The 23,700-nt window shown below is 41.6% G+C and overlaps 1 protein-coding gene across 2 annotated transcripts in view; it reads left to right on the top strand.

Moving 5' to 3' along the window:
* LOC143776622 (protocadherin-10-like) overlaps positions 1 to 23,700 on the top strand; it is a 165,047-nt gene that overhangs the window by 103,138 nt on the left and 38,209 nt on the right. The window contains exons 2-3 of one of the 2 annotated variants that reach the window (XM_077266138.1): positions 8,137 to 8,195; positions 14,467 to 14,552. In XM_077266138.1, coding sequence (XP_077122253.1) covers positions 8,137 to 8,195; positions 14,467 to 14,552 — 145 coding nt within the window. The remainder of the gene's footprint in view (positions 1 to 8,136; positions 8,196 to 14,466; positions 14,553 to 23,700) is intronic. The other variant, XM_077266139.1, reaches the window with a different exon arrangement.

Genomic DNA, 23,700 nt, shown 5'->3' on the forward strand with positions numbered 1-23,700 from the left:
GTGATTGGTCCGCGTCCCGGCAACATGGCCGCCATTAACCAATCACAAGCCGTGACGTCACGGGAGGCTGGACTTGCGCGCTTTTGAAAAAGCGCGCGTGTCCAGCCTCCAGTGACGTCCCGGCTTATGATTGGTCACGGCGCCATGTTGCCGGGACGCGGACCAATCACAGCAAGCCGTGACGAAAATACGTCACGGCTTGCTGTGATTGGTCCGCGGCCCGGCAACATGGCCGCCATTAACCAATCACAAGCCGTGACGCCACGGGAGGCAGGACAAGCGTGCATTTTAAAATTGCGCGCGTGTCCAGCCTCCCGGCTTGTGATTGGTTGATCGCGGCGCAACCAATCATAAGCCGGGACGTCACTGGAGGCTGGACACGCGCGCTTTTTCAAAAGCGCGCAAGTCCAGCCTCCCGTGACGTCACGGCTTGTGATTGGTTAATGGCGGCCATGTTGCCGGGACGTGGACCAATCACAGCAAGCCGTGACGTATTTTCGTCACGGCTTGCTGTGATTGGTCCGCGGCCCGGCAACATGGGCGCCCTGACCAATCACAAGCCGGGAGTTCGCGTAACCATGTAAAAGCGGGAATTTTAAACAAACAACGCTGCCGGTTCCTGCGCTGAGGTCCCGGCTGCGTCGGACAGGTGAGTATAGCGATATTTTTTATTTTAATTCTCTCTTTTACACATTTTAACAATGTTAAAATGTGTAAAAGAGAGAATTAAAATAAAATGTTGTTCCGATACCCGATACCACAAGAGTATCGGAATCCCGGTATCGGAATTCCGATACAGCAAGTATCGGCCGATACCCGATACTTGCAGCATCGGAATGCTCAACACTAGTGCTGATGAATCAGGGCATAAGGCCCAAAGACATACATTATTATCTTTATGTTGACTTTTGAATTTATGTGTCTTTCTTTGGCTGGTCAAGAAACAAAGACTATTGTTCATATGAGCACTAAACGTTGACTCTTCAGTTGATGTTTGTAGTAACATATTGTGTTGCTATCTTGGATAACAGGGATGCAGGGTAATTGAACAATATATGTTTGTTAATATGCTGATTGCACATTGCCCATGCCAGCTAGTTTGTTGACCTGCAAAACAGAGGACGAACTATGCATATTGGTTACATACTCAAACAATGAGGGTTAAACTAATCCCAGCTCCCCCCTGGCCTGTGGATGATGACCTAAGTCACAGATGTGGGTATAAAAATGTATTTCTATTGTTCTGCAAGATGAATCAAGAGATTTGACAGAACATCAGCCAGGAAACTATGACTCCATAAAGGAACATTCTACTAGGACAACATGGCGCCATCAAGAGGGACACAGATTTATATTCTACAGGATGTCAGCTTAGTGGATCATGGCCCCGGCTGGAAGAATGCAGATCTACTCCATTGACCATCACTGAACCCATGCATATGTTTGGGGAAGCCAGGATTTGGACCCACTTGACACCTGAGCTTCATGGTTACATTTGAGGAAGCCAGGATTGGGACCCATCGATCACCTGGCTCCATGGAGATGTTTCGAAAAAACAGGTTGTGACCATCCGTTCACTTAGCCATGTGTGTCATTGGACTGTCAGCTTCCTAAGCTTGTCATTACCTCCTCTCTGTTGTTGCCTGCCAAAAGCGGGGTTTCCACTAGTGGGAGTAGTCAGCCCTGGAAGCCCCAGTGTCCCAGCTGTTCTAATCCAGGTGATTCCGGGAAAGGGTGAGATTCTGTAATTTTGCACCTTTTTGGGTATTTTGCTGGGACTGTTCTATGTGTTATTGTCTGTTTTGTGGTTCAATAAAGTATTGCTACACTGTTTACCCTCCCTCTGTGTTGTCTGAGTAGTATTATGCCCACAAGAAAAGTAGAGCAGTTTTCAGTGGGATAAGCCCTGGGCCATGGTGTCTCGGGCCAGTGGACGAGAGCACCCATGGACCCCCCCTCTTGTCTCCACAATACGCATTCCTAAAAACATCCTGCTGTTCATACGTTTAGTTTTTTTATCGTCTTTTAACCACTTCAGGTTTCATAAGATTCCAAGTGGTTTAAAGATGTCACCAGACCATTGTTCACGAGTCTTACACTAGGACACCACAGACTAAATAAAGAAGTCTATAGAGAGTGGAAAGAGACGTAAATTCCTGATGTCTTTTGCAACATTTTTAAAAACTCTGACATTTTCTAAAGATGAATAAGCTGTCTGGTCATGGGCTGCCTTGTCTGATACTTTATTAACATAATTTATTAACATAATTCGTTTTCTCAAGACACACATACTGTTAAGAGTTGTGAAGGAGCACAAAGTCACTGACTCCATTACTTATCCCAGCAGACCACGGGAATCATTAGAGATATTGGTCATGTAGTAAATCATGCTTTCCTCCATCCAGGAAAATATTAGTGAAATATTCCATCTGGTGCTTGGGGGACGGGGACAGCATGGGCCTGTGTGATTTCAAATGCCAGGGCTGAATTTCAGTCCCAGTCCATACCTGCTCTCTAGTATGATTGCTTAATCATCATCATGGCTCTCACTGTCCAGAGCTGTATGCTTGTTCCAGTGCCTTGTCAGTTCTGTGTGTAAATGACAGCTGAATGTGTTACAGCAGAACTTGTGCTCAGCTTTATAGTTCAACTAATAATGCAGCTCTGCTCCTCACCAGAACTGTCACTCAAGGAGGAGAGCCCACCCTGCCCGAAACCAGTAAGTAAGATGACTGCATGTTTTGTTGCATTGTTTTTGCGCATTCCTGCAACAAAAAGATTATGAGTATGTGTGGAAAAATTTGACGATTTTAAGATGCTGAATTCATTTTGTGTGAACGTCAAATTAACACTAAATACGCGATATCTCGACCTAGCTCAGAACAACCTTATGAACTTCTATAACAGGTCAATCAGATATTTCGTAACTTGGGTAGAGATGCAACCTGTAGGCCCCTCAACGTTACCAAAACTGTGGAGCCACAAGTGAAGTCCTCATTTTCGGTGAGAAAGCAATGCAAGGTTGCTCAGAATCCCTGCAGCTCGACTGCAGGCATTAGTATAGAAGAGCAATGTGAATTGCACTCTCCATGTCCATGACCTGGATGCTGGTCGTCTCTTCTGCCCTTGACATCCTTGTTTCAGAATTCTGGACACTTGTGGCCCTGCAATATTACAATAAGCACCAGGATGCATGGAAGTGAATACTGGCCGACACAGAGGACAAGACTGGATGCTGGACAAGGGCAGTGTAAATCGAATTACTATCTCTAACTATAAGTTATCGTTGCAATGCCATTGCGAATGGTACAGAACATAGTGCCTATTAGAACAAACATTTTTGCTTAATCTTTGATGAATATTTAACCGTTTACCATTTGTCCATTTTCTGATTCCCATATCCACAGGAGGTTCAATAAGCCTATTACTTTAAAATTGTGGATATTTAGATGTTGAATATTAACAGATGCTCAGATCAGCTTATTTTGTACATTATAAGCATATGGTCCCCATATGGGTGGCAGCACATTATGTGTTAACATAATTAGCAAGGTTATTTTTGAAATAGATCTGCAGAAGTTGTTAATTGGATTGTGTGGATATTATTAATTAAATTTAATATAACTCCATATTATTTTTACTGACCCTTTTTAAGTACAGCTGAAGCAGGAAACTGTATGCGCGTGTCATGTGTCCAGCAGGTGGCAGTGTTGCATTGGGAAGACTTTCATTACCGCGTTTATTTTTTGTGCAGATATAAAACCCTATGAATCAGAATTAATGGTTGTCAAGTAACGTGGAAAACTATCCATTTTTTTTCCAGCAACCTGAAAGAAATACTTGCATTCATTTACAAATGCATTATTTGCCGTAAAAGGCAATTTAGAACACCATGTTACTGCTTTGACTCATCATTTAGAATAGAAAGTAAACGCAATTACAGCAAGAGTATTGTGGATACAGTGAGCAGACTTCCAATGTAATTGGTAAACAAGAAACGCTTATAATCAATGATAGTGGAATCAAAGGAGAACTTCTACTATAGAAAGCTCCTCTCCAAATCTGGGAACCATGATGCCATGTCATGCTTTGGAGATATTCGTCTCTTCTGCTTCATTTATTGTCTTCTCCTCAATAGGGCAAATCTACCTTAAATCTGTTGTCTAACATGTTAAATCAATAGGGAGCCTAATTTAAAGTGACAGGGTGTATAAGGGTCCCATATCGGTGATGGGTGACTGTAAATTATCTGTTAATATATTTGACATTTTTGAAATGGATGTGCTGAAGTTGTTAATTGGATTGTGCCCATCTAACTTAAAGCATCACTAGATGGAATTATTGGAGCAGCTGTATAGAGTACACTGAGAAGAGGGATAGCGCCTTTAAGATTGCCTAGAAATACAAAAAAAGCCCCATGGATCCCCAAAAATATACATCTAATTCCTTTTGCCTAATAATGTGACAGCAACTTCCAGTATCAAGGAGCTGTGTACTTAATAGGCACAAGTCTACAATGTGCATGGCTGGGGCCTGGAACATCACCGGTGAGGGGCTGTTGCCCCATTTAGGTGGATTACATTGCATTTAGGCACCCGTTCAGTGGACCCATAGGGGCGTATGTTTGAACCCCCTGCAAATCGGGTTTTGGATACATGCGCCGACTATAATGGTGCTGACAGAGCGAATGTGCACTCAGCTGTGCATAATTTTTAGGCGTATACGTCTACTGGAGGTGGACACACAGACGTAGTAGACTGTGTCTGGGATACTTGAAAAAGACCCACTATGGGCCAAAATATTGTGCTATTTATGCGGAATAAGCTTCATATTTTTTTAATTCGACGCCCTGGACTGGACGCTGTCTACACTTCTTTGGTTGCATCTCCAGTAGGCGTATATGCCCCAAAATGATGCACAAGCAGAGCTCATGTTTGCTCTGTCGGCACCATTATAGTCTATGGCCCCATCTGAATCCCATTTTGCGGGGGTTTCGGATGTAAGCCCTGACGATTCCACTGAATGAGCACCAAAATGCATTGTGAATGCACCTTAGACTGGAATCCACAAGTCTCTGCAGTCATCTTAGCAGGAGGTCAATAAAGGGTAAATGGATCAGATAAAACAGATTGGTGTTAGTCGCTCCTCTGTGAAAAAATGTAGAAACAAATTCCAAAAGATAAAAGTTAATAAAAACAAAAATGTAAACACAACACGCTTTGGTGCCAGATATTCATCTTCCTTAGTTAAAATCAACCTGAGGAAGCTGCAAATTCTTGTTTTCTTCAATAAATTTTATCTTTGGGAATTTGCCTATCCGTGGATTCACGGAGCAGCACGTGGTATCAGGTTGTCCTAGAATATCCCAGTATAGTCTGAAAAAATAAATCAAATGATAGAATCCAAGATTAAACCAAAACGAGCAAATACCCTGCAGTAAGTAATAAATAGTAATAGTACATGAAAATTAAGAATGTACTTAGAGCTGACACTATGTAGATCAAATGAGCGTAAAAGCCATCCCACCGCGACAAGGTGTACCCAAACAGGATGGTCCCTAACTCTTGTAGTTCACCTCTACATGTCAGTAGGCCTCAAAAGAGAAATTACAATTGTCTAGGAAGAAGTGAAAAGCGCAATAGGGTTTTATCCAATTAGAAATATTTTAGAAAAGGTTATGCTAACTTGATTAGGTTGTGACCACACAACACCAAAAAGAGCATAGAAACCAACTGCTGCAGGGCCATGGGTCATAGAACCGGAGAAATCACTGGAAAGAATGGCTGTGGAGGTTTCACGCTGCTGGTGGTGGAATTGTTAAGTTCAGGTTCACACAAATAGGTTTTCTGGAGTTTTATTTTGTCAATGCGTTTCGAAGTTTATACATTTCTTCATCAGGACAAAAAACCATTGCCAACAACATGGTACACACACATTTATAACCCTGAGGTTTCAATTATTCGCACCGATATGACATTTTATGTGTCCATTTGTGTCCAATGATTGAAACCTCAGGGTTATAAATGTGTGTGTACCATGTTGTTGGCAATGGTTTTTTGTCCTGATGAAGATGTGTATTAACTTCGAAATGCGTTGACAAAAATAAAACACCAGAAAACCTATTTGTGTGAACCTGTATCTATCGACTCCACCACCAGCCGTGCGGAACCTCCACAGCTATCCTTTCCTCAATATAGACGGTGAAAGAGCAGGACCCAGACCTGACTGTTTGAATACCTACATGTGGAAAGCTATGTAGATAAAGTGCACAGGCCAAAAAAGTGTCTTAGAATGGAATATGCCCCCAAAAAGGCAAAAAATAACAGAGGTGCACTCTCTAGCACGACTACTTACAGTATGAAGGAGTTGTACACCTAAGGCCGGTTTCACACGTCAGTGGCTCCGGTACGTGTGGTGACAGTTTTCTCACGTACCGGAGACACTGACTCACGTAGACACATTAAAATCAATGTGTCTCTGCACATGTCAGCATGTTTTCACGGACCGTGTGTCCGTTTGAAAAACACGGAGACATGTCAGTGTTCGTGGGAGCACACGTATCACACGGACCCATTAAAGTCAATGGGTCCGTGTAAAACATGTACCGCACACGGATGCTGTCCATGTGCCGTCCGTGTGCTGTGCAGGAGACAGCACTACAGTAAGCACTGTCCCCCCAGCTTGTGGTGCTGAAGCCGCCATTCATTTCTTCTCTCCAGCAGCGTTCGCTGGAGAGAAGGAATGAAAAATCATTGTTTTTTTATTTTTTTTTGCTGTTGAAATAAAGTACCCTGTTATCAACTATAGCCTTATGGGTGCAGATATTTTTTGTAGTCTAATAAGGTGTTTTAAGCGATTTACTACTGCGATGTAGTTTTATTTTGGGTATATGCATAAAGGGACCCTGTCAGTATGTTTTTTTTCATATAGATGTAGTGGCATGGGTGTGTAGAAGTCATGAGAAATCTAGGATAGAAGCCATATGCAAATCAGACTAGAAGTGCAGTGGAGAGTGTCAGTGCCTTTCTACTTCTTCTTCGAAATGTATTGGCACATCCTAAGTGCACTATAAGCCTGTATAGCATATGGCTTCTAGATGTTTCATGTTGGATCTCTACAAAAAAGGTATAATTCTTATTGGGGGATAAGTGACTATACAGTGGCATCACTACTTCCATATCCAAGTGGTTCATTTTAATGAAGCAGGATTAGTCCGATGGGGTATCTCTTTCCCCAGAATAGTCCTGCCTTGGATTTTCAAGTCACGCCTCCATAGGCATGAGTGAAAGCCTACATAATGGTTCTAGGACAACAAGTATTCTATGCAGTCTCTCCATCATGCAAAACATAAGTGATGGTGAATGTCCAATAAATCGTTTGCTTTTAGCACAAAATCATTGCTGTAATGACATTTTATTTGCCATGACAGATTATTTGAAAAGGTAAAACTTCCATTAGGACTCAAACTGTTCTTCAATGCTATAATCTGAAATAGAACCACCATTAATAGGTCACCTAAAGTGATTAAAAAAATGGAAAATAATCAGAAAAAGTTAACCCCACCCCTGAGGAGCTGAGCTGCAAGGAAACACGTCATGTGACCCCTCTCAGCTCTCCTAATTGGATTGACAAAAATTGTAGGTCAAGTTTAATCCACACGATGACAGGTTCTCTTTTCTACAAAACCTACTGGTTTGATTACTTTTTGGTTCACACAGTGATCATTCCCAGGAGTAGAAGTATTCTAAGCAGTCGACACATTTGTGGACAGAATATTTGCAAACAGATGATGACTCTTGTTATTTAAAATGTGATGGCTGCTTTAAAACAGAAAAAAAAATAAGGGTTTTACAGTTTCTTGTTATCTACAATAGAAATCCTTCCTGTAATATATGAGATTTTCATTATAACCAAGCCACCTGCAAATCATCTCCATTTAAATGTAATTAAGGATGAGTGTATGCAAATTGGTCTCATGCAGCGATATGCTAAAAATCTTGCCAGTTGGGGGTCTCGATGAGACTGGAGCTAGGAAAACACTTGTCCTAGCAAAAAAAATTAATTGTGCTTTCATCAGCCAAAGAACAAAGGGGTGATGTGTACGATTTCATTGTTCCCTGTTCCTTTGTTTTATAGATAAAGCTTCCGAATACTGACTGGTCACCTCAGAAGACACAGAAGCCAGGCCTTAAAAGGTACGATCATCAATGCTGCATTCATTCTTGCATCAAACGATAGGTGATGTGTTGTGTGATGGAATACAGATAATGGAAAGTGATTGCACATCAAATAACGATGATTGTGTAATTAATGGACAATTCAGAAGTGAATGCAGAGGCAACAGCTTAAACACAGAATTTGCGTCAAACTGATCCAAGCTGGTTGTTACTCAAACAGATCCAAAATTCTGTGTTAAATAGTTACTTAATTTTATCTTTATAGTTGCTGGGGTTTCATTTTTTTGTGATACAAATTTCATAAAATATCCCAGTCACCACTAGGAGGAGCATAGAAGCTCACTGCATACTTGTACACATAGATCTCAATAATAAGACAGTGTGTAGTAAACTCCTGAGCTCCCTCTAGTGGTGGACGCAAACAGAACTTTATATCTTAAAGGGAGTCTGTCAGCAGGTTTGTGTTATGTAATCTGAGAGCATCATGATGTAGGGGCAGAGATCCTGATTTCAGTGATGTGTCACTTACTGGGCTGTATGTTACTGTTTCAATATTAGTGTTTTACGAGCAGGAGATTATCAAAACAGGACTAGGTGTCTTGTCCCTCCTAGTCAACTTGTTCTGTGTAACCACGCCCCCACCACTGATTGGCAGCTTTCTGTCACTGTACAGTGCACACAGAAAGCTGCCAATCAATGATGTGGGCGGAGTTATAAAGGGCTCAGCATTTGAGCACTGCTAGATCTGCAGCAGAGAAAACATTGATTGTATCAAAATGAAAGCAAGCAGGCCAGCAAGTGATACATCACTGGAATCAGGGTCTCAGCCTCTACTTTATTCTGTTCTCAAATTACGTAGCAAAAAACTGGTGACAGAATTCCTTTAAGACTGTATGTAACTATTTGATTTGAAGATCTGTATTAAATAAAAACTAATTTGCAACTAAAGATGACATGGAGCTACAATGAGGGCCGGTGAACACTCACTTGAAGCATTTGTGGTAGAAAACATATTAATGTATAAATACTGACAGATATAACATTGTGCCAGATACAGCAGCAGGAAGAACCCTGCCTGAAAACTTCATTTAATTATGTTACCCCTTCTGGCACATTGATGTTAAAAATTCTATTCATCTATTTTTTTTATATATTTTTCTGGAAAAGCATTATAATAATTAATATGGCAGACATTACAGCTTCCAAAAGGTTGTTATCCAGCTTTCTTGGCCTCTGGAATGGCAAATCTACTAGTTCACAAAAAATGGCGCAGGATGAAATTTCATTGCACAAGTTAGCCATTTTTACTGTTCTGAATCCTAAGAAGCTGGGTGACAACTAGAGTGAAGGCTATATTTAAAGGGGATCTCCATGAGAAGAAAAAAATAAAGACAAAATGTTATTATTAACAAACTTAGAAATAATTGTAATTAGAAAAGTAACATTTGTTATTAGTTTTGGCAAAGATCAAGTGTAGTATCGTTCGAAAAAGGCGACACATTACGCACACTGGGTTCAGTAGGAAGTACGCCAGGTGGCTTATGTAGTTATCCGGCTGAAAACTTGGCCCTCCAGGATCACAGACATTAGGTCGGGAAAGTTGGAAAGTTTGAGAGGCCGAGGTGCGAAGTCCCCCAGGAGTGGGGAAACTGGGGCGCCTTAACTCACTGGGAATGAGGAACCCACTGGAGTTTGTGGCACTTTGCATTGTACTTCACTTTTTTAGATTTTTTCATCACACACCCCTTTCCGGTCCTTTTGGCTAGGAAAGGGAGTTTTTAAGGTATTGGTCGTATTAGACTAGAAAACCTTCATTATTTGATTGTTTTTCCTCTGTGTGTCACCCTTGTCTGTCACAAGGACTTTTCCTGGTTAGGTTCCCTTATGGGTTCCTGCCTGACTGGTCTAGGGCGTAGTGTGAGGCCATCAGTTCTCGCTCCTCCCCTGACTCGTGGCTGTCTCCTCTCATAGTAAGGGAGCCGACCATCCATGTCTTCTAGTTCTCGCTTGTTCAGGCAGATGCTGGGAGCAAAATGGGGTTTAGCTAGGAGTGATCACTAGTCTCTGGCCCTTGCAGTGGTTTTCTGGCTTGGAGGAATGGGGAACGGTTATTGGGAGTCTTTCTCCTGTTGGGAGGGCTACGATTCACCACATCTTAATGAACTTTTCTGTGTTATCATTAGTCATTTTTTTAGCACACTCAGGTATACAGCACGACCTTGGGCTTTCCAAAAAAAAAATCACTATAGAGCATTAATATAGCAGCCGACTTTTCAATATTAGAAACCTGTCCTACAATGTTAATAGGACTGGTACCTGAGAGCATGTGCAGGAGGATGCTCCACTGCTGTGACCTGTATATGGCATAGGTTATCTCCAGAGCTTCCTACTGCACATGCTCACAGGCACATCCTACTGCACATGCTCACAGGTACATCCTACTGCACATGTTCAAAGGTACATCCTACTGCACATGCTCACAGACACATCCTACTGCACATGCTCACAGGCACATCCTACTGCACATGCTCACAGGCACATCCTACTGCACATGCTCACAGACACATCCTACTGCACATGCTCAGAGGCACATCCTACTGCACATGCTCACAGGCACATCCTACTGCACATGCTCACAGGTACATCCTACTGCACATGCTCACAGGCACATCCTACTGCACATGCTCACAGGTACATCCTACTGCACATGCTCACAGGCACATCCTACTGCACATGCTCACAGGCACATCCTACTGCACATGCTCACAGGTACATCCTACTGCACATGCTCACAGGCACATCCTACTGCACATGCTCACAGGTACATCCTACTGCACATGCTCACAGGCACATCCTACTGCACATGCTCACAGGTACATCCCACTGCACTTGCTCACAGGCACATCCCACTGCACATGCTGACAGGCACATCCTACTGCACATGCACACAGGCACATCCTACTGCACATGCTCACAGGCACATCCCACTGCACATGCTGACAGGCACATCCTACTGCACATGCTCACAGGCACATCCTACTGCACATGCTCACAGGCACATGTCCTATTAACAATGTAGGACAGCTTAATATAAATGTAAAGATGGCTGCCATGCTAAAGTATTATAGTGAACACCTCCATAGACAAATCACATGTGATTTCTAATTAAATGTGTTTTGGAATTTATTCATAATTACATTTTCTTTCTTTATTTTCCTTCCATTCCTTGAGAACACCTTTAAAAGGGAGGTCCAAGAAAGGAAAAACACAACAGCTTTCATTCACAAAGGAAGTTTTGCAGCTTTACTTTATTTAAGTGACCAAAGCTGAGCTGCAATACAACACCCAACCTGTGGAAAAGCGTGGTGCTATTGTTGAAAGAAAGCAGAAACTTTTTTTGTTAGATTTTAGACAACTGTCAGGCTGCTTTTCCAGATATAGCCATAACTAAGAAATGGTTGAAAAGAATTATGAACAAGCTGACGGAAGGGAATAACTGAAAGACTTCTATTTACTGAGGCTTTTTTCTGTTAGGTAGAAATGCATCTTAATGTGTCAGAAGGGAATACAATAAAAAACAATTTAGAAAAAGGCATAACTAGCTTTAGGTCTCCCAGCGGGATTCTTGCGATTGTAAGTGGCCTAGTTAAAATTCTACAACTATTTATGCTGTAAGCGAAGCCGTTGTTACCTAAATCCATTATTTATGTTGCTTCAGTAAATGTTGGTATTATTATATCGCACATTATATAGTGAAGTGAACAAGTGCTCTATAAATTCAGATGGAAGCAACATAATTCTACATTTACAGATGATTACTTATAATAATATAATTGGAATCTATAGGGCAGTTTTGCTATATAATACGCAAAAAAATTGGCATAAGTAATAATTGATTGATCAGGAACTTCTACATAGTCCATGAGCAGGCTTGGACTGGCCCACAGGAAGACAGGAGAATCCTCCGGTGGGCCACTCTTCCAGAGTGGAACACCACCCTCTTATATGAGCAGTACTTAGCACTAAATACTTCAATCACTATGGACAGACAAAGGCGGCATCTTATTCATTTAACAATCCACCCAGTTCATTGTTATTTAAATTTGTGGTTGAGAATATTGTCACATTTGCATGTAGTGAAAAAGTGGGGCCCTGGAGTTGATAAATGGTGGGTCATTGGCACCTGCGTCCGACACTGTCCATGAGGTTGTCTGGGATTAGAAAAAAATGGTCTCCTTACTCCACTCAGCTCTCTTCACGTGTTCTAAGCTGAGTCGTAAAACTAGACACCCACACCTCATGGACCTATTTAGGAAAAACCAGAACATTTTTCTAATCTTATAATATCCATTTAATAGTACTTGAGTAATTAAGACATCACTTTTTAGGTCATGTTGACACGTTCAGTATTTGGTCAGTATTTTTCATCAGTATCTGTAAGCCAAAACCAGGAGAAGAACAATCAGAGGAAAAGTATAATAGAAACACGTCACCACTTCTGTTTTTTTCACCGACTCCTGGTTTTTGCTTACAAATACTGATGTAAAATACTGAACGTGTGAACGTGGCCTTAAGGAAATTCACTTCTGAGACATTTATGGCATAAATGTATGACGCATGCAGATTCCAACTTTGTTTTGAGAATGCATCTCCATCTTGCACCACCATGAATGGAGAGAATGCCAAGCAATGCATGGTTCTCTCCTTAGACTTCTATATGAGTTTTGTAAATTCTTAAGGTACCTTCACACGAAGCGACGCTGCAGCGATAGCGACAACGATGTCGATCGCTGCAGCGTCGCTGTTTGGTCGCTGGAGAGCTGTCACACAGACCGCTCTCCAGCGATCAACTATGCCGAGGTCCCCTGGTAACCAGGGTAAACATCGGGTAACTAAGCGCAGGGCCGCGCTTAGTAACCCGATGTTTACCCTGGTTACCAGCGTAAAATCTAAAAAAAACAAACAGCACATACTTACATTCACGTCCCCCTGCGTCCACTTCCTGACTGACTGAGCGCCGTACAGTGAGAGCAGAGCGGTGACGTCACCGCTGTGCTGCTTTCACTTTCACTTTGCGGCGCTGAGTCAGAGGAGGAAGCAGACTGCAGGGGACGCAATGTGAGTATGTGCTGTTTGTTTTTTTTACATTTTACGCTAGTAACCAGGGTAAACATCGGGTAACTAAGCGCGGCCCTGCGCTTAGTAACCCGATGTTTACCCTGGTTACCAGTGTAAAATATCGCTGGTATCGTTGCTTTTGCTTTCAAACACAACGATACACAGCGATCGGACGACCAAATAAAGTTCTGGACTTTATTCAGCGAGCAGCGACATCACAGCAGGATCCTGATCGCTGCTGCGTGTCAAACGAAACGATATCGCTAGCGAGGACGCTGCAACGTCACGGATCGCTAGCGATATCGTTATAATGTCGTTTCGTGTGAAGGTACCTTTACTGTGTTTGCTCAGCAATTTTCAGAAGATGCATATAAGTCAATGACGATAGATGCCCATGTGAGGTCATCTCTACATTCACGAAGGCACAAGATGGAGATTCCCAAGATAGGTGTGGGCCACAGGTCCTGTAGCTATGCCATAAATGTCTAAGATGCTAACATCTCTTTAATAGCTTTTGTATGAAAAGTTTAGGTGGAGAGCTCTTTTCCTGCCAGAGAGAGGACATAATTATGTGAACCCACCTTAACTCATCTCAATTTCCTCCACAGATGTGTCACCTGCATAAAACTAGTAGTTGGTCAACTAACCTCCAAAAATACATGAATTTAAAAAATGGCTTCTTCCTTTGTAATTACTAGGATTGTTTGTCTTGGATATTTCCTTTTTTTAGGATAAACTGCTAGATAATAAATTGAATACTGGTTGGAAATGTAGCATTTATCTGCAGGGAAACCAGCCAGCTGGTGATCAGCTTCCTTGCAGCGCCACCACAGGAAAAATGAAGCATTACACACTAACCATTAAAATCAATAAATTGCATCTTTTGACCATTCTCTGCTCCACAAAGCTGACAAAGAGACCTGTCTACAGAATAAAAATACTTTATATAAATAAAGTATTTGACAATGGAGATGTCTAAGCCAAGCAAACCACTTAAGTAAGGGTTGAAGAATAAAACCTGCAATAATCCTGATACATAAGATAATATTAGCTAGTGACTTACTGATTACTCTTTTTCAGTTAATGCTTATGTCTTGCTAATGACATTTACAGCAAATGTATAAAACAATTACAAAGTAATCCTTAATGTCTTTTTTCTTTTCCTCTTCAGCTCGCAAAGTCTTGAAGACCTTGGAACTCGAAAAGGTGTGAAATCAGATCACGACAGACTACGTTCACTAGTTTCCCCAGTGACTGGTCTGTATATGCACATTGCCACTTGCAAGTGGTTTTAGCCCAACTTAAAACACTTTACTTGTAATTACAAAGATTTTCTACGCTTTCAGCTGCTTTAAACCTCATGGATAACACAAAGTGGTTTCACTTGGATCTGCTTTGTACTTAGACACCTAAAACCTTCATGGATAACATGGGGCTACTTCTATGTTTCTGTATGATCTTTTATTATGTGCAGTATCTTAGGTCAGATTCACACATCCTTGTTTCGTGGATCTCCTGACCTAAACTCAACAGCCTCCTTAGCTAACCCGCGACTGGTCTGGGCACCGTGATCTGCGCTTGGATCCCAAAACATGGATGTGTGACTTTGGTATAAAACAAAGTCAGAAGCAGGCAGTTTACTTAGGAGCACTGAGAGGGTAGCCCCAGTGGGGGAAAGGTGCAGAGACCCCCCGCAGCTCCAGCCGAACACCTCCAATGGAGGACAAAAACAGGAAAAAAAATGGAACTGGGTCTAAGGAGTGTTGAAAGGAAACTCTGACACCAGAATGGGGTTAAGCCACAACGCGTTTCAACGGAAGTACCGTCTTCATCAGGTGGATGAAGACGGTACTTCCGTTGAAATGCGTTGTGGCTTAACCCCATTCTGGTGTCAGAGTTTCCTTTCAGCGCTCCTTAGACCCAGTTCCATTTTTTTCCTTTGGTATAAAACAGACCCATTTTCGAATGAGTAGGTTTCTGAGATTTTTCTGCTTGCCAATTAATAAGTGAATTAACTCACACTTTTACATCTTGGCAAAAGTACCCGAATTATGTTTTGAGTTGCAGACATTAAAGGGTTGGTCTGAAAAAAATATTGAATTTAATACTATACGTCTACCTACTTTAACTACTAATCTAATCAATTTTCTAATGTGTAGAAGAGAAAGAGATCTCACTCACCCTCATGTAGAAATAATGTGGCTCGGAGTAGCAGCAGCGTCAAGGCGCCTTGATGAAGAAAAGTGCAAAAAAGGGAAAAGTAGTCCAGCTCCACAATCGGGAAGGTTGCTTTATTAAAGTGTGAATAAGGACAAAAATCAGTGGAAAGTTAAAACATCATGATAGATATGGATAAAAAATTGATGCATTTCAAGTGAGTACACCCTTAGCCAATTATTAACGGTGTACTCACCTGAAACGCGTCAATGTTTTATCCATATCATTCACACGTCAATAAAGCAACCTTTGTGATTGTGGAGCTGGATTACTTTTCTAATGTACTTCATATACAGATTCCCCTCTCTTCCATCTCTACTCTACTTTCCAATCAGTTTTTTTCATTTTATTTATTGCCAAGGACGATTTGTTTGAGGATCCCCACAAGCACTTAGGGTTCTCAAATGGAACATCATCAGTAGAGGCTGCTGTCACTCCCACGGCAATCTTTTCTGCTCTGAAACAAAGCGACATTGGAAGGCGATCTTGTGGTCACTCCCCAAAGTTGCTTTCTTTGCTGTAAAATGTGATGTCATCAGGCACATTCTTTATAGAGGCCGGGCAGTGTCTTTTCTACTGAGCATGGACCAGTTGCCAGTTCCAACATATGCTCAGTATGTTCTTCATGCTTGCATTGCTCCTTGTTGCGCTCCTTCGCAGACTCACTGCGCAAATTTATTGTGCCTATTCATTGGCTCACCAGTTTCATTTTCATTTACTGTGGTGTTCCGGTTTCCATTTTGACGCATGCAGAGTAGATTGTTGCTAGTAACTGCATACATAGTAAAGAGATTTGGCGAGCCAGCGAAGGAGAACAACAAAAAAGTGTGGCAAGCCAGCAAAGGGACTCAATGAAGGTGCGTGGAGACAACATGAATGAGAGAAAACAAAGGAGTGTTGCTAGCCAGCGAAAGAGCTCAATGAAAAGTGCATGGTGACGATATGAGTGAGCGCAACTAAGGAGTGTTGCAAGCCAGAGAAGAAGCTCAGTGAAGGTTCGTGGTGACGATATTAGTGAGTGCAATAAAGGAGTGTTGCAAGCCAGCGAAAGAGCTCAATGAAAGGTGCATGATGACGATGCGAATGCGTGCAACAAAGGAGTGTTGAAAGCCAGCAAAGGAGCTCAGTGAAGGTGCATGGTGACGTTGTGAATGAGCGCAACAAAGGAGTGTTGCAAGCCTGCGAAATAGCTCAGTGAAGGTGCGTAGTGATGATGTGAATGAGCGCAACAAAAGAGTGTTGCAAACCAGCAAAGGAGCTCAATGAAGGTGCGTGGTGATGATGTGGATGAGCGCAACAAAGGAGTGTTGCAAGCCAGCAAAGGAGTGCAATGAAGGAGTGTGGTTAGCAGGGAGACCATACTGAGCATGCATCAGAATTGACAACTGGCACTTACGCAACAGAAAAGACACTGAAAATTAGAGTGAAGAAGCAAGGGTAGGGAATTTGAAAATAAAAGTACATTAGAACAGTAGTTAGATCAATAATTTAACTATGAATTTCACTATCAGTGGCAAACCACCTCTTTGAGTTCCATCTACAAAGCTTGACAAATTTATTACAGATGTAACAAGAGCCAAATGAGCGTGTTCATATACTTAACATTAATAGCTTCAACTACCAAGGCATGCTGCATTGTTAGCAGAGGGTGCTGGCTGTTCATTTGTCACTGGCTACATGTGTGTTATAGACCCTTTTTAATTTTTCTGTCCTGTCCCAACCCAGCCCACTACCAAGAGCAACCCTAGTTCACTTTTGAGTGGTATTTACATGCAATAAATCCTGACCCTTTTTGGCCAAGGTGCCCTGGGAAATACTGCACAGATGGCCACTTGGCTTTCTATACTTTATGAAACAGTTTCGAAAAATGTCAAGAAAAGAGGACATGCCTATAAAATGCACTAATTTTATTGTGCTCCTTTATTTGGTGCAAAATATTAGTATAAAGACTGTCAAGAGGTGGGCATAGGAAAATGTGTGAAATGAATAAAACGACACGTGCTAGATTGGGCACAGTGTCTGCTATCTGCTTCGGTATTCTCCTCCCTTACTTAGAACAACAGTAATGAATCTGGTCCAATGTTTTTTTTGGCCATATGGGTGGTTTTAGGATATTTCTTAGAACTCCATCTGTAGAGAAGATTTCCAACAAAAATGCTATATAATGGTCCTTTAGAAATTAGACTGATTGCCACATTTTTGATTTCTAGTTGGAAAGACATTTTGTTGTGAGGTCACAGCGTATCATCAGCTTTTGAGAAAAAAAACAACTGTTAGACGAAAATGGTGGTGTTTCCAGTTATCACTTGGACTTCGCACCAAAACAGAAAGCTTTCAGTATCTATGTAATAAAATAAATATGTAACTTGTAATGGAATGAACCCAAACTATGACTGATAATATAACTTCTGATTTACTAGTTGAAATGTTTGCGTTTTGGTGGAAAGCCATAAAATCGTTCATTTTGCCATAACACTCCCGGGACATGGGAATGTACACTTAGTTGTATCCACGGTGACAGTTTATAGTCTGTTGTTATGGAGACACAGGAGAGGAAATTGACAGGATTGGTAATGGCATTTGGCAAATCACACTGAGACAATGGCTAATGCAGAAGAAAGTGTAGCACTAAGGCCTAGGTCAGACGGCCATATTTCACAGTCTGTATACCCCCCACACTGAGCGGCCTGACCACCAGGCTCCCAGTCTGAACTTACGGCCTTATACGTATATGCCTATGAGGCTGTAAGTTCCAGCCTGTGAATTGGGGTCTGTATAGGGACTGTGAAATATGGCTGTCTGGACCCAGCCTAGAGAACAAGAGTTATGATCAGGTACGGACTGGGGCTGAAATTCTCAATGAACCAGATGGAATATATTACTAATATTACCCTGGATGGAGGAAAGGAAGATTTTCTACAGGACCAATATTTCTAATGATACCCGTGGTCTGCTGGTGTAAGTGACGGAGTCAGCAACTTTGCGCTCCATCACAACTCTTAACAGTATAGGGGTCTTGAGAACACCGATTCTGTTAACAACATAGCAGACAAGGCGGCCCATGACCAGAGAGGCCCTTCTGGCAGTTGCCAGATGGCCAGTCCGGCCCTGGTTATGATTGTTTATTTATGGACCGCTGTCTTATTTAGCTGGTGTTTTAGCAATGATTGGAAAATGATCATTTAGATAGACTATATGTACCTGGTAAACGTAGGCCCAGTTTACACGTCATATTGAGTGGCTTCTGGTTTGAGAAACAGCATTTACATTTTTCTAAAGCAGCAGAACATTTCTGAAGAAGTACTAATATACTCATTTTAGGCTGTATTATTGGTCCAAGTGCGATCAGACAAAACATGGGATCGCATTCGGACCAATGTTATGCTATGGGGTCGTGCATCCATCCGATTTTATCTTGGACAGAGCCATTCTGAGGAGAAAATCACAGCATACACAATATTGGATCATACTCAGCTATGTGAGCGATGGAAAACATAGGACTGCTGTTGGATGACATTTGAGTGTGGTCCGATTTCCACAATCTAACACAATGGAAGAGATGGAGAATTGGAGAACTTTTTTCTATCTTCCCATCCGAGAGAATTGGATCACACTATGATCATACGCTGTTCAAACCTTAGGCTATGGTCACACACGCGCCTGTATTTTCTCTCATCTAAGAGAATCAGGCCCGATTATGCTTATCACACTCTGATCTAACTTTAATTAGAATTTGACCAGAGTGTGATCATAGTGTGATCCGATTCTCTCGGATAAGGAGGAGCGGAAAAAAAAATCTGTATCTTCTCCCTACTGTAATTTTATGGAAATTGGACTGCATTCAGATGTCATCTGAGTACAGTCTGATGTTGTCCATCGACTTATTGACTTTAATAGCTGAGTTTGAGTGCTTACAGTCACTCGGCTAAATTTATTCTAACCCCTTGCTGCTCAATGTCACTTCTTGCACCTGTCAGCCCTTCAGTGATAATAATTCAGCCTTGCCATGCTGTACCATGCTGCCACCTTGATTGCAGATCTCCAAGAACAATAATGCACAGCACTTCCCCAGGCCTAACAGTTACACAGCCACCAACAGATTCTTCAAGCACAAAGCATGGGCCAACTGCACTTTGCCTTTTGGTGCCAAACTACTTGCCTTCATTACCTGCTCTTACCTGTGGTATCAGTGTCATGGCACATTGCTTCAGCACCACAATGCACCCAACTCAGTGCCAGGCTCCTCCTGGGCCTACAGGGACATTCACACCTCCTCTTCTTAGCAGACAACAGGAAAACAACCTTCCTGCTATCAGCGACCGTACCAATGGCACTACTGCAGACCGACAGACCCTACATCCTCTGACATCAAGGTGCTAAGCTGATAAAAGAACAGACCAACTTACAGTATGTACACACACTGCTTCTGTATACAAGGCAACATTAGAATAAAGTGCTGCACACTGTGTCTGGTCTTAAAGGATTTGTCCAAAATTACAAAAATATGACTACTTTTTTTTTTAAATAGCGCCAGCCCTGTCTTCAGCTTATGTCTGGTACTGCAGGTTAGCTGCACTGACATAAATGGTGCAGATGGGCAATACCACGTGCTGCTTGTAGACAGCCGTTTCTCCATTTTGGAAGAATGCAGCCAAGTTTTTCTAACCCTGGACTACATCTTTAATGAGTAATATTGTGTTTGTCCCATTCTTTCAGTCAGTACTTGATTTATTCAATAATGAGCAGAAAATGCTGATAAATCTATGGCTAATTAGTAATTAGTACACTTCCATATACTGTAATTTCTGGTAATGGTGTCACCTTTGACGTGATGGGAAAACTGTATTCCTCGTTCATCGTCGTGTGACAGTGTTATATTTTGCCAGGGTGACATAATGACATACCTGCGTTTCCAAGATCGGTGGCAGATAGACTTTTGACGTAACACAACCTTGAGGTGTCATTTGTACTTTATTATAATTTTTCTTTCTGATGTGAAGAAAGCGTCAAGGGCAAAAAGAGAAAAATTTACCTTTTTGTATCCTAAATATACAAATAACAGTGCTAAACACAGCAACACTTGATAGATACATCCTTTAAAAAGGATGTTCCCTTTAAAAGTAATCTGCTTTTTTTTTTCTTTTAAACTTTGGTTTGTTATATTAACTGTGCAGAAGAATCGGTAAGCGCAACTTTCATTTTCTATACGTGCTGTCAAACTATTTGTTTTTCCTTTGGCTGCCGGAATGCAAATGAGATTTATAGTCAGTGTTCTCCAAGTCATCAAAGATATGTGACAGCTGCTGAATACAGAGAATACCAGCTCGGCCCAGTGTTTTATATACTGTAACAAAACACTTGTAAGAAGCAGGATGCTATTTATCTGATTATTTAAGACATTTTCTAACTTTGGTTTTCAAGGGATATATCACAATTTGGGAGAAAGACAGGTTTATGTGTTGTTTCTGCTGATTCAATTGCGGAATGCATGGAACTAGTTCTTTAATCTTAATACATTTTATAGTGTTGGTCGATGTTTAAGTTTCCTTCGTAACTGATACCTTCTTGCATTTTGTGTAAATCGCACTACTTATAAAGACCCCCGTATACATTAAATAGCTGTGGGCCAAACGATTATTTGGCCAAGAGCTTTCCCCCAAGCTATGACGCCTCCATACATAGAAGCACTGTTGTGTCCTATATGACAGAGCCACTGCCAGATTCCTTTGGCTGCGACTTATCTCAAGGAAAAACACAAAGATCGGGCATTGTCTTTGGTGGGTTCAGGCGACTTTAGCTCAATATATATGGGGTCTTTACACTGTAACTGTTACCTCCAATTAGTTAAAAGGAGTTTTCAGTAGGTTTTTGCTCTTTAATCTAAGAGTGAAATAATATAGAGTAAGTGAGCCTGATTCCAAGAATGCATCACTTATTAGGTTGTGTGTTGTAATTTAAATACAATCAGTGTTTCATCAGGAGGAGATTATTACTGCCTGACTAGGTGTCACCTGCACAGCAGTCTATCTAATCTGTGTAATCCCACCCCCCACTGCTGATTGGCAGTTTGTGGACATAGAAAGCTGTCAGTCAGGGGTGTGGTCAGGGTTATTTCTGGATCAAAAGTACTATATAGTCATATATGGGTGAGATTGTTATTCTCATTAACTATGAAATGAATACAATGTAATTATGAGACATTTTTATTCTTGATAACAGTCTATGAATATAATTATAGTATGGTTGATCCAGAAATATATAACTAAAGAGAGACCGTATTTATATATTTTTAATACTATTTTATAGCGCAGCACTGTGCTCCTGATGTGGGACATAACAGTATCATAACCTAAATGTAAAAAAGAGACTGCCGCGCTCTAACACAGATAAATAAACGGATAACTGCGTAACTATGCCCACCTTGTCGTGCTTGTGTGCACACGTGTTGGCACAGTCCCAAAAGCTGAAGCGGCAGCACCGGATCGATGCGCCCGGAGTTCCTGGAGTGTCCGCTTGCTTTGCCTAGATCTGCAGGTGGGGAGCGTCCTCCCTGAACTCCTGGAGAATTGGCAAGTGCTGAACGACGGCGGTGTGCCTCGGCCGAAGGCGCCGCCGTGTGCGAGCGGGGTGTGCGGGGGGCGTGGTTGAGCGGTGACGTCACCTGTCCGTAGAAGACGGGCATGTACAGGGGCCAATGACCGACGCGTTTCGAGGGAGACGTCCCTCTTCCTCAAGGTTGTGGTCCCTGTACTAACGCTAACCCTTTATACCCTCCGCAATACTCTCTGTTACTGGGCCTCATTCTTCCTAATGGGCTTACCAGCACCCTGCACTTACTACCAAACCGTGTATGTCACACAGAACCACCTAAAGTGGATTGCACCCGACCACTGGACCCTGTATTGCACACATACATGAAACAACCCCCTATTGCCTAATTAAAATTAAAATTTATAATTTATTATTTATTAATCCCCAAGAGAAATAAGTAAAAAATACGTATATAAATATATGTTAAATAAAATAAAATGTTTTATTCAAATGGCTAAAAAAGACCCCACCTCCCCTTATAAAAAATTTTTATCCTAAAACATCTTACACACAAACAGAGCTGAACTTAAAAGGGATTATCAGTGTGCAGTGTATAATTGCATTAATAAAAACGTGCCCCCCATGTATAAAAATCCCCCTCAGCCATCACATATTGGAATGGTGGTGCCTATTTTTAATATATTAAAGGGCATACAGTTCAATTTCATAATTAAGTCCCTTCGGGGCCAGACTATTGAGTGTAAAGATCCAATTGGACTCAACCCTAGACATGCTCCTCAGATAGTCCCCCCCTCTGGGGTTTTTTTGTACGATCTGGATGCCACAAAAAGATGTTCCATTGCACATCCGTCCATGTTTATCTGCATAATGGCGTGACAGGGGGTGGCCACCAAACCCCTTATTGATATTATCCAAATGCTCCTTTATTCTGTCTTTCAATCTCCTTTTTGTGCGGCCTACATATACTTTATCGCAGGGGCATCTAATTATATAGATGACCCCCGTTGAATGACAGGAAATATTATCCTTGATGTTGAACATTTCGGTCCTATCTGTATTCCAAAAACTTGTTTGAACCGACTTTTTGCATTTTACCCGTGTACAACAGGAGCAAGTTCCACACGTGGTAAATCCCCCTATAGGATTCGGCCATATTGTACTTGTTGGTTTGGTATGTCCATGAATCATTCCCATCCTGGCTGTTGGAGCTATCATATTTCCAATATTCTTAGCCTTTTTAAAGACAAATCTTGGTTTGTCAGGAATAAGTTCTCCAACAACCTTATCATTTTTCAAAATAGGCCAATGTTTATGAATTATATTGATGAATCTCTTCCGGTTCGCATGGTATTGGGTAATGAATGGTATTTTCCCAATTTCATGTGTTATGCTCAAGAGTTGTGGTCTTATTTTGGTTGCATGAACCAGATTCCCTCTTGGGACAGTCCTGACCTCTTGCCTAATCTTTTCCAAGGATGTCTCACAGTACCCTTTTTCTACAAACTGTTTCTTTAAATAGTTGGATTCTTCATCATAATCCCCAACTTTTGTACAATTCCGTCTTATGCGTGTGAACTGGCTTTTTGGAATGTTTGAAAGCCATGACGGAAGGTGGCAACTATCTGTATGGATGTAA

This window comes from Ranitomeya variabilis, chromosome 5 (assembly GCF_051348905.1).
Source record: "Ranitomeya variabilis isolate aRanVar5 chromosome 5, aRanVar5.hap1, whole genome shotgun sequence".
Classification (NCBI taxonomy): domain Eukaryota; kingdom Metazoa; phylum Chordata; class Amphibia; order Anura; family Dendrobatidae; genus Ranitomeya; species Ranitomeya variabilis.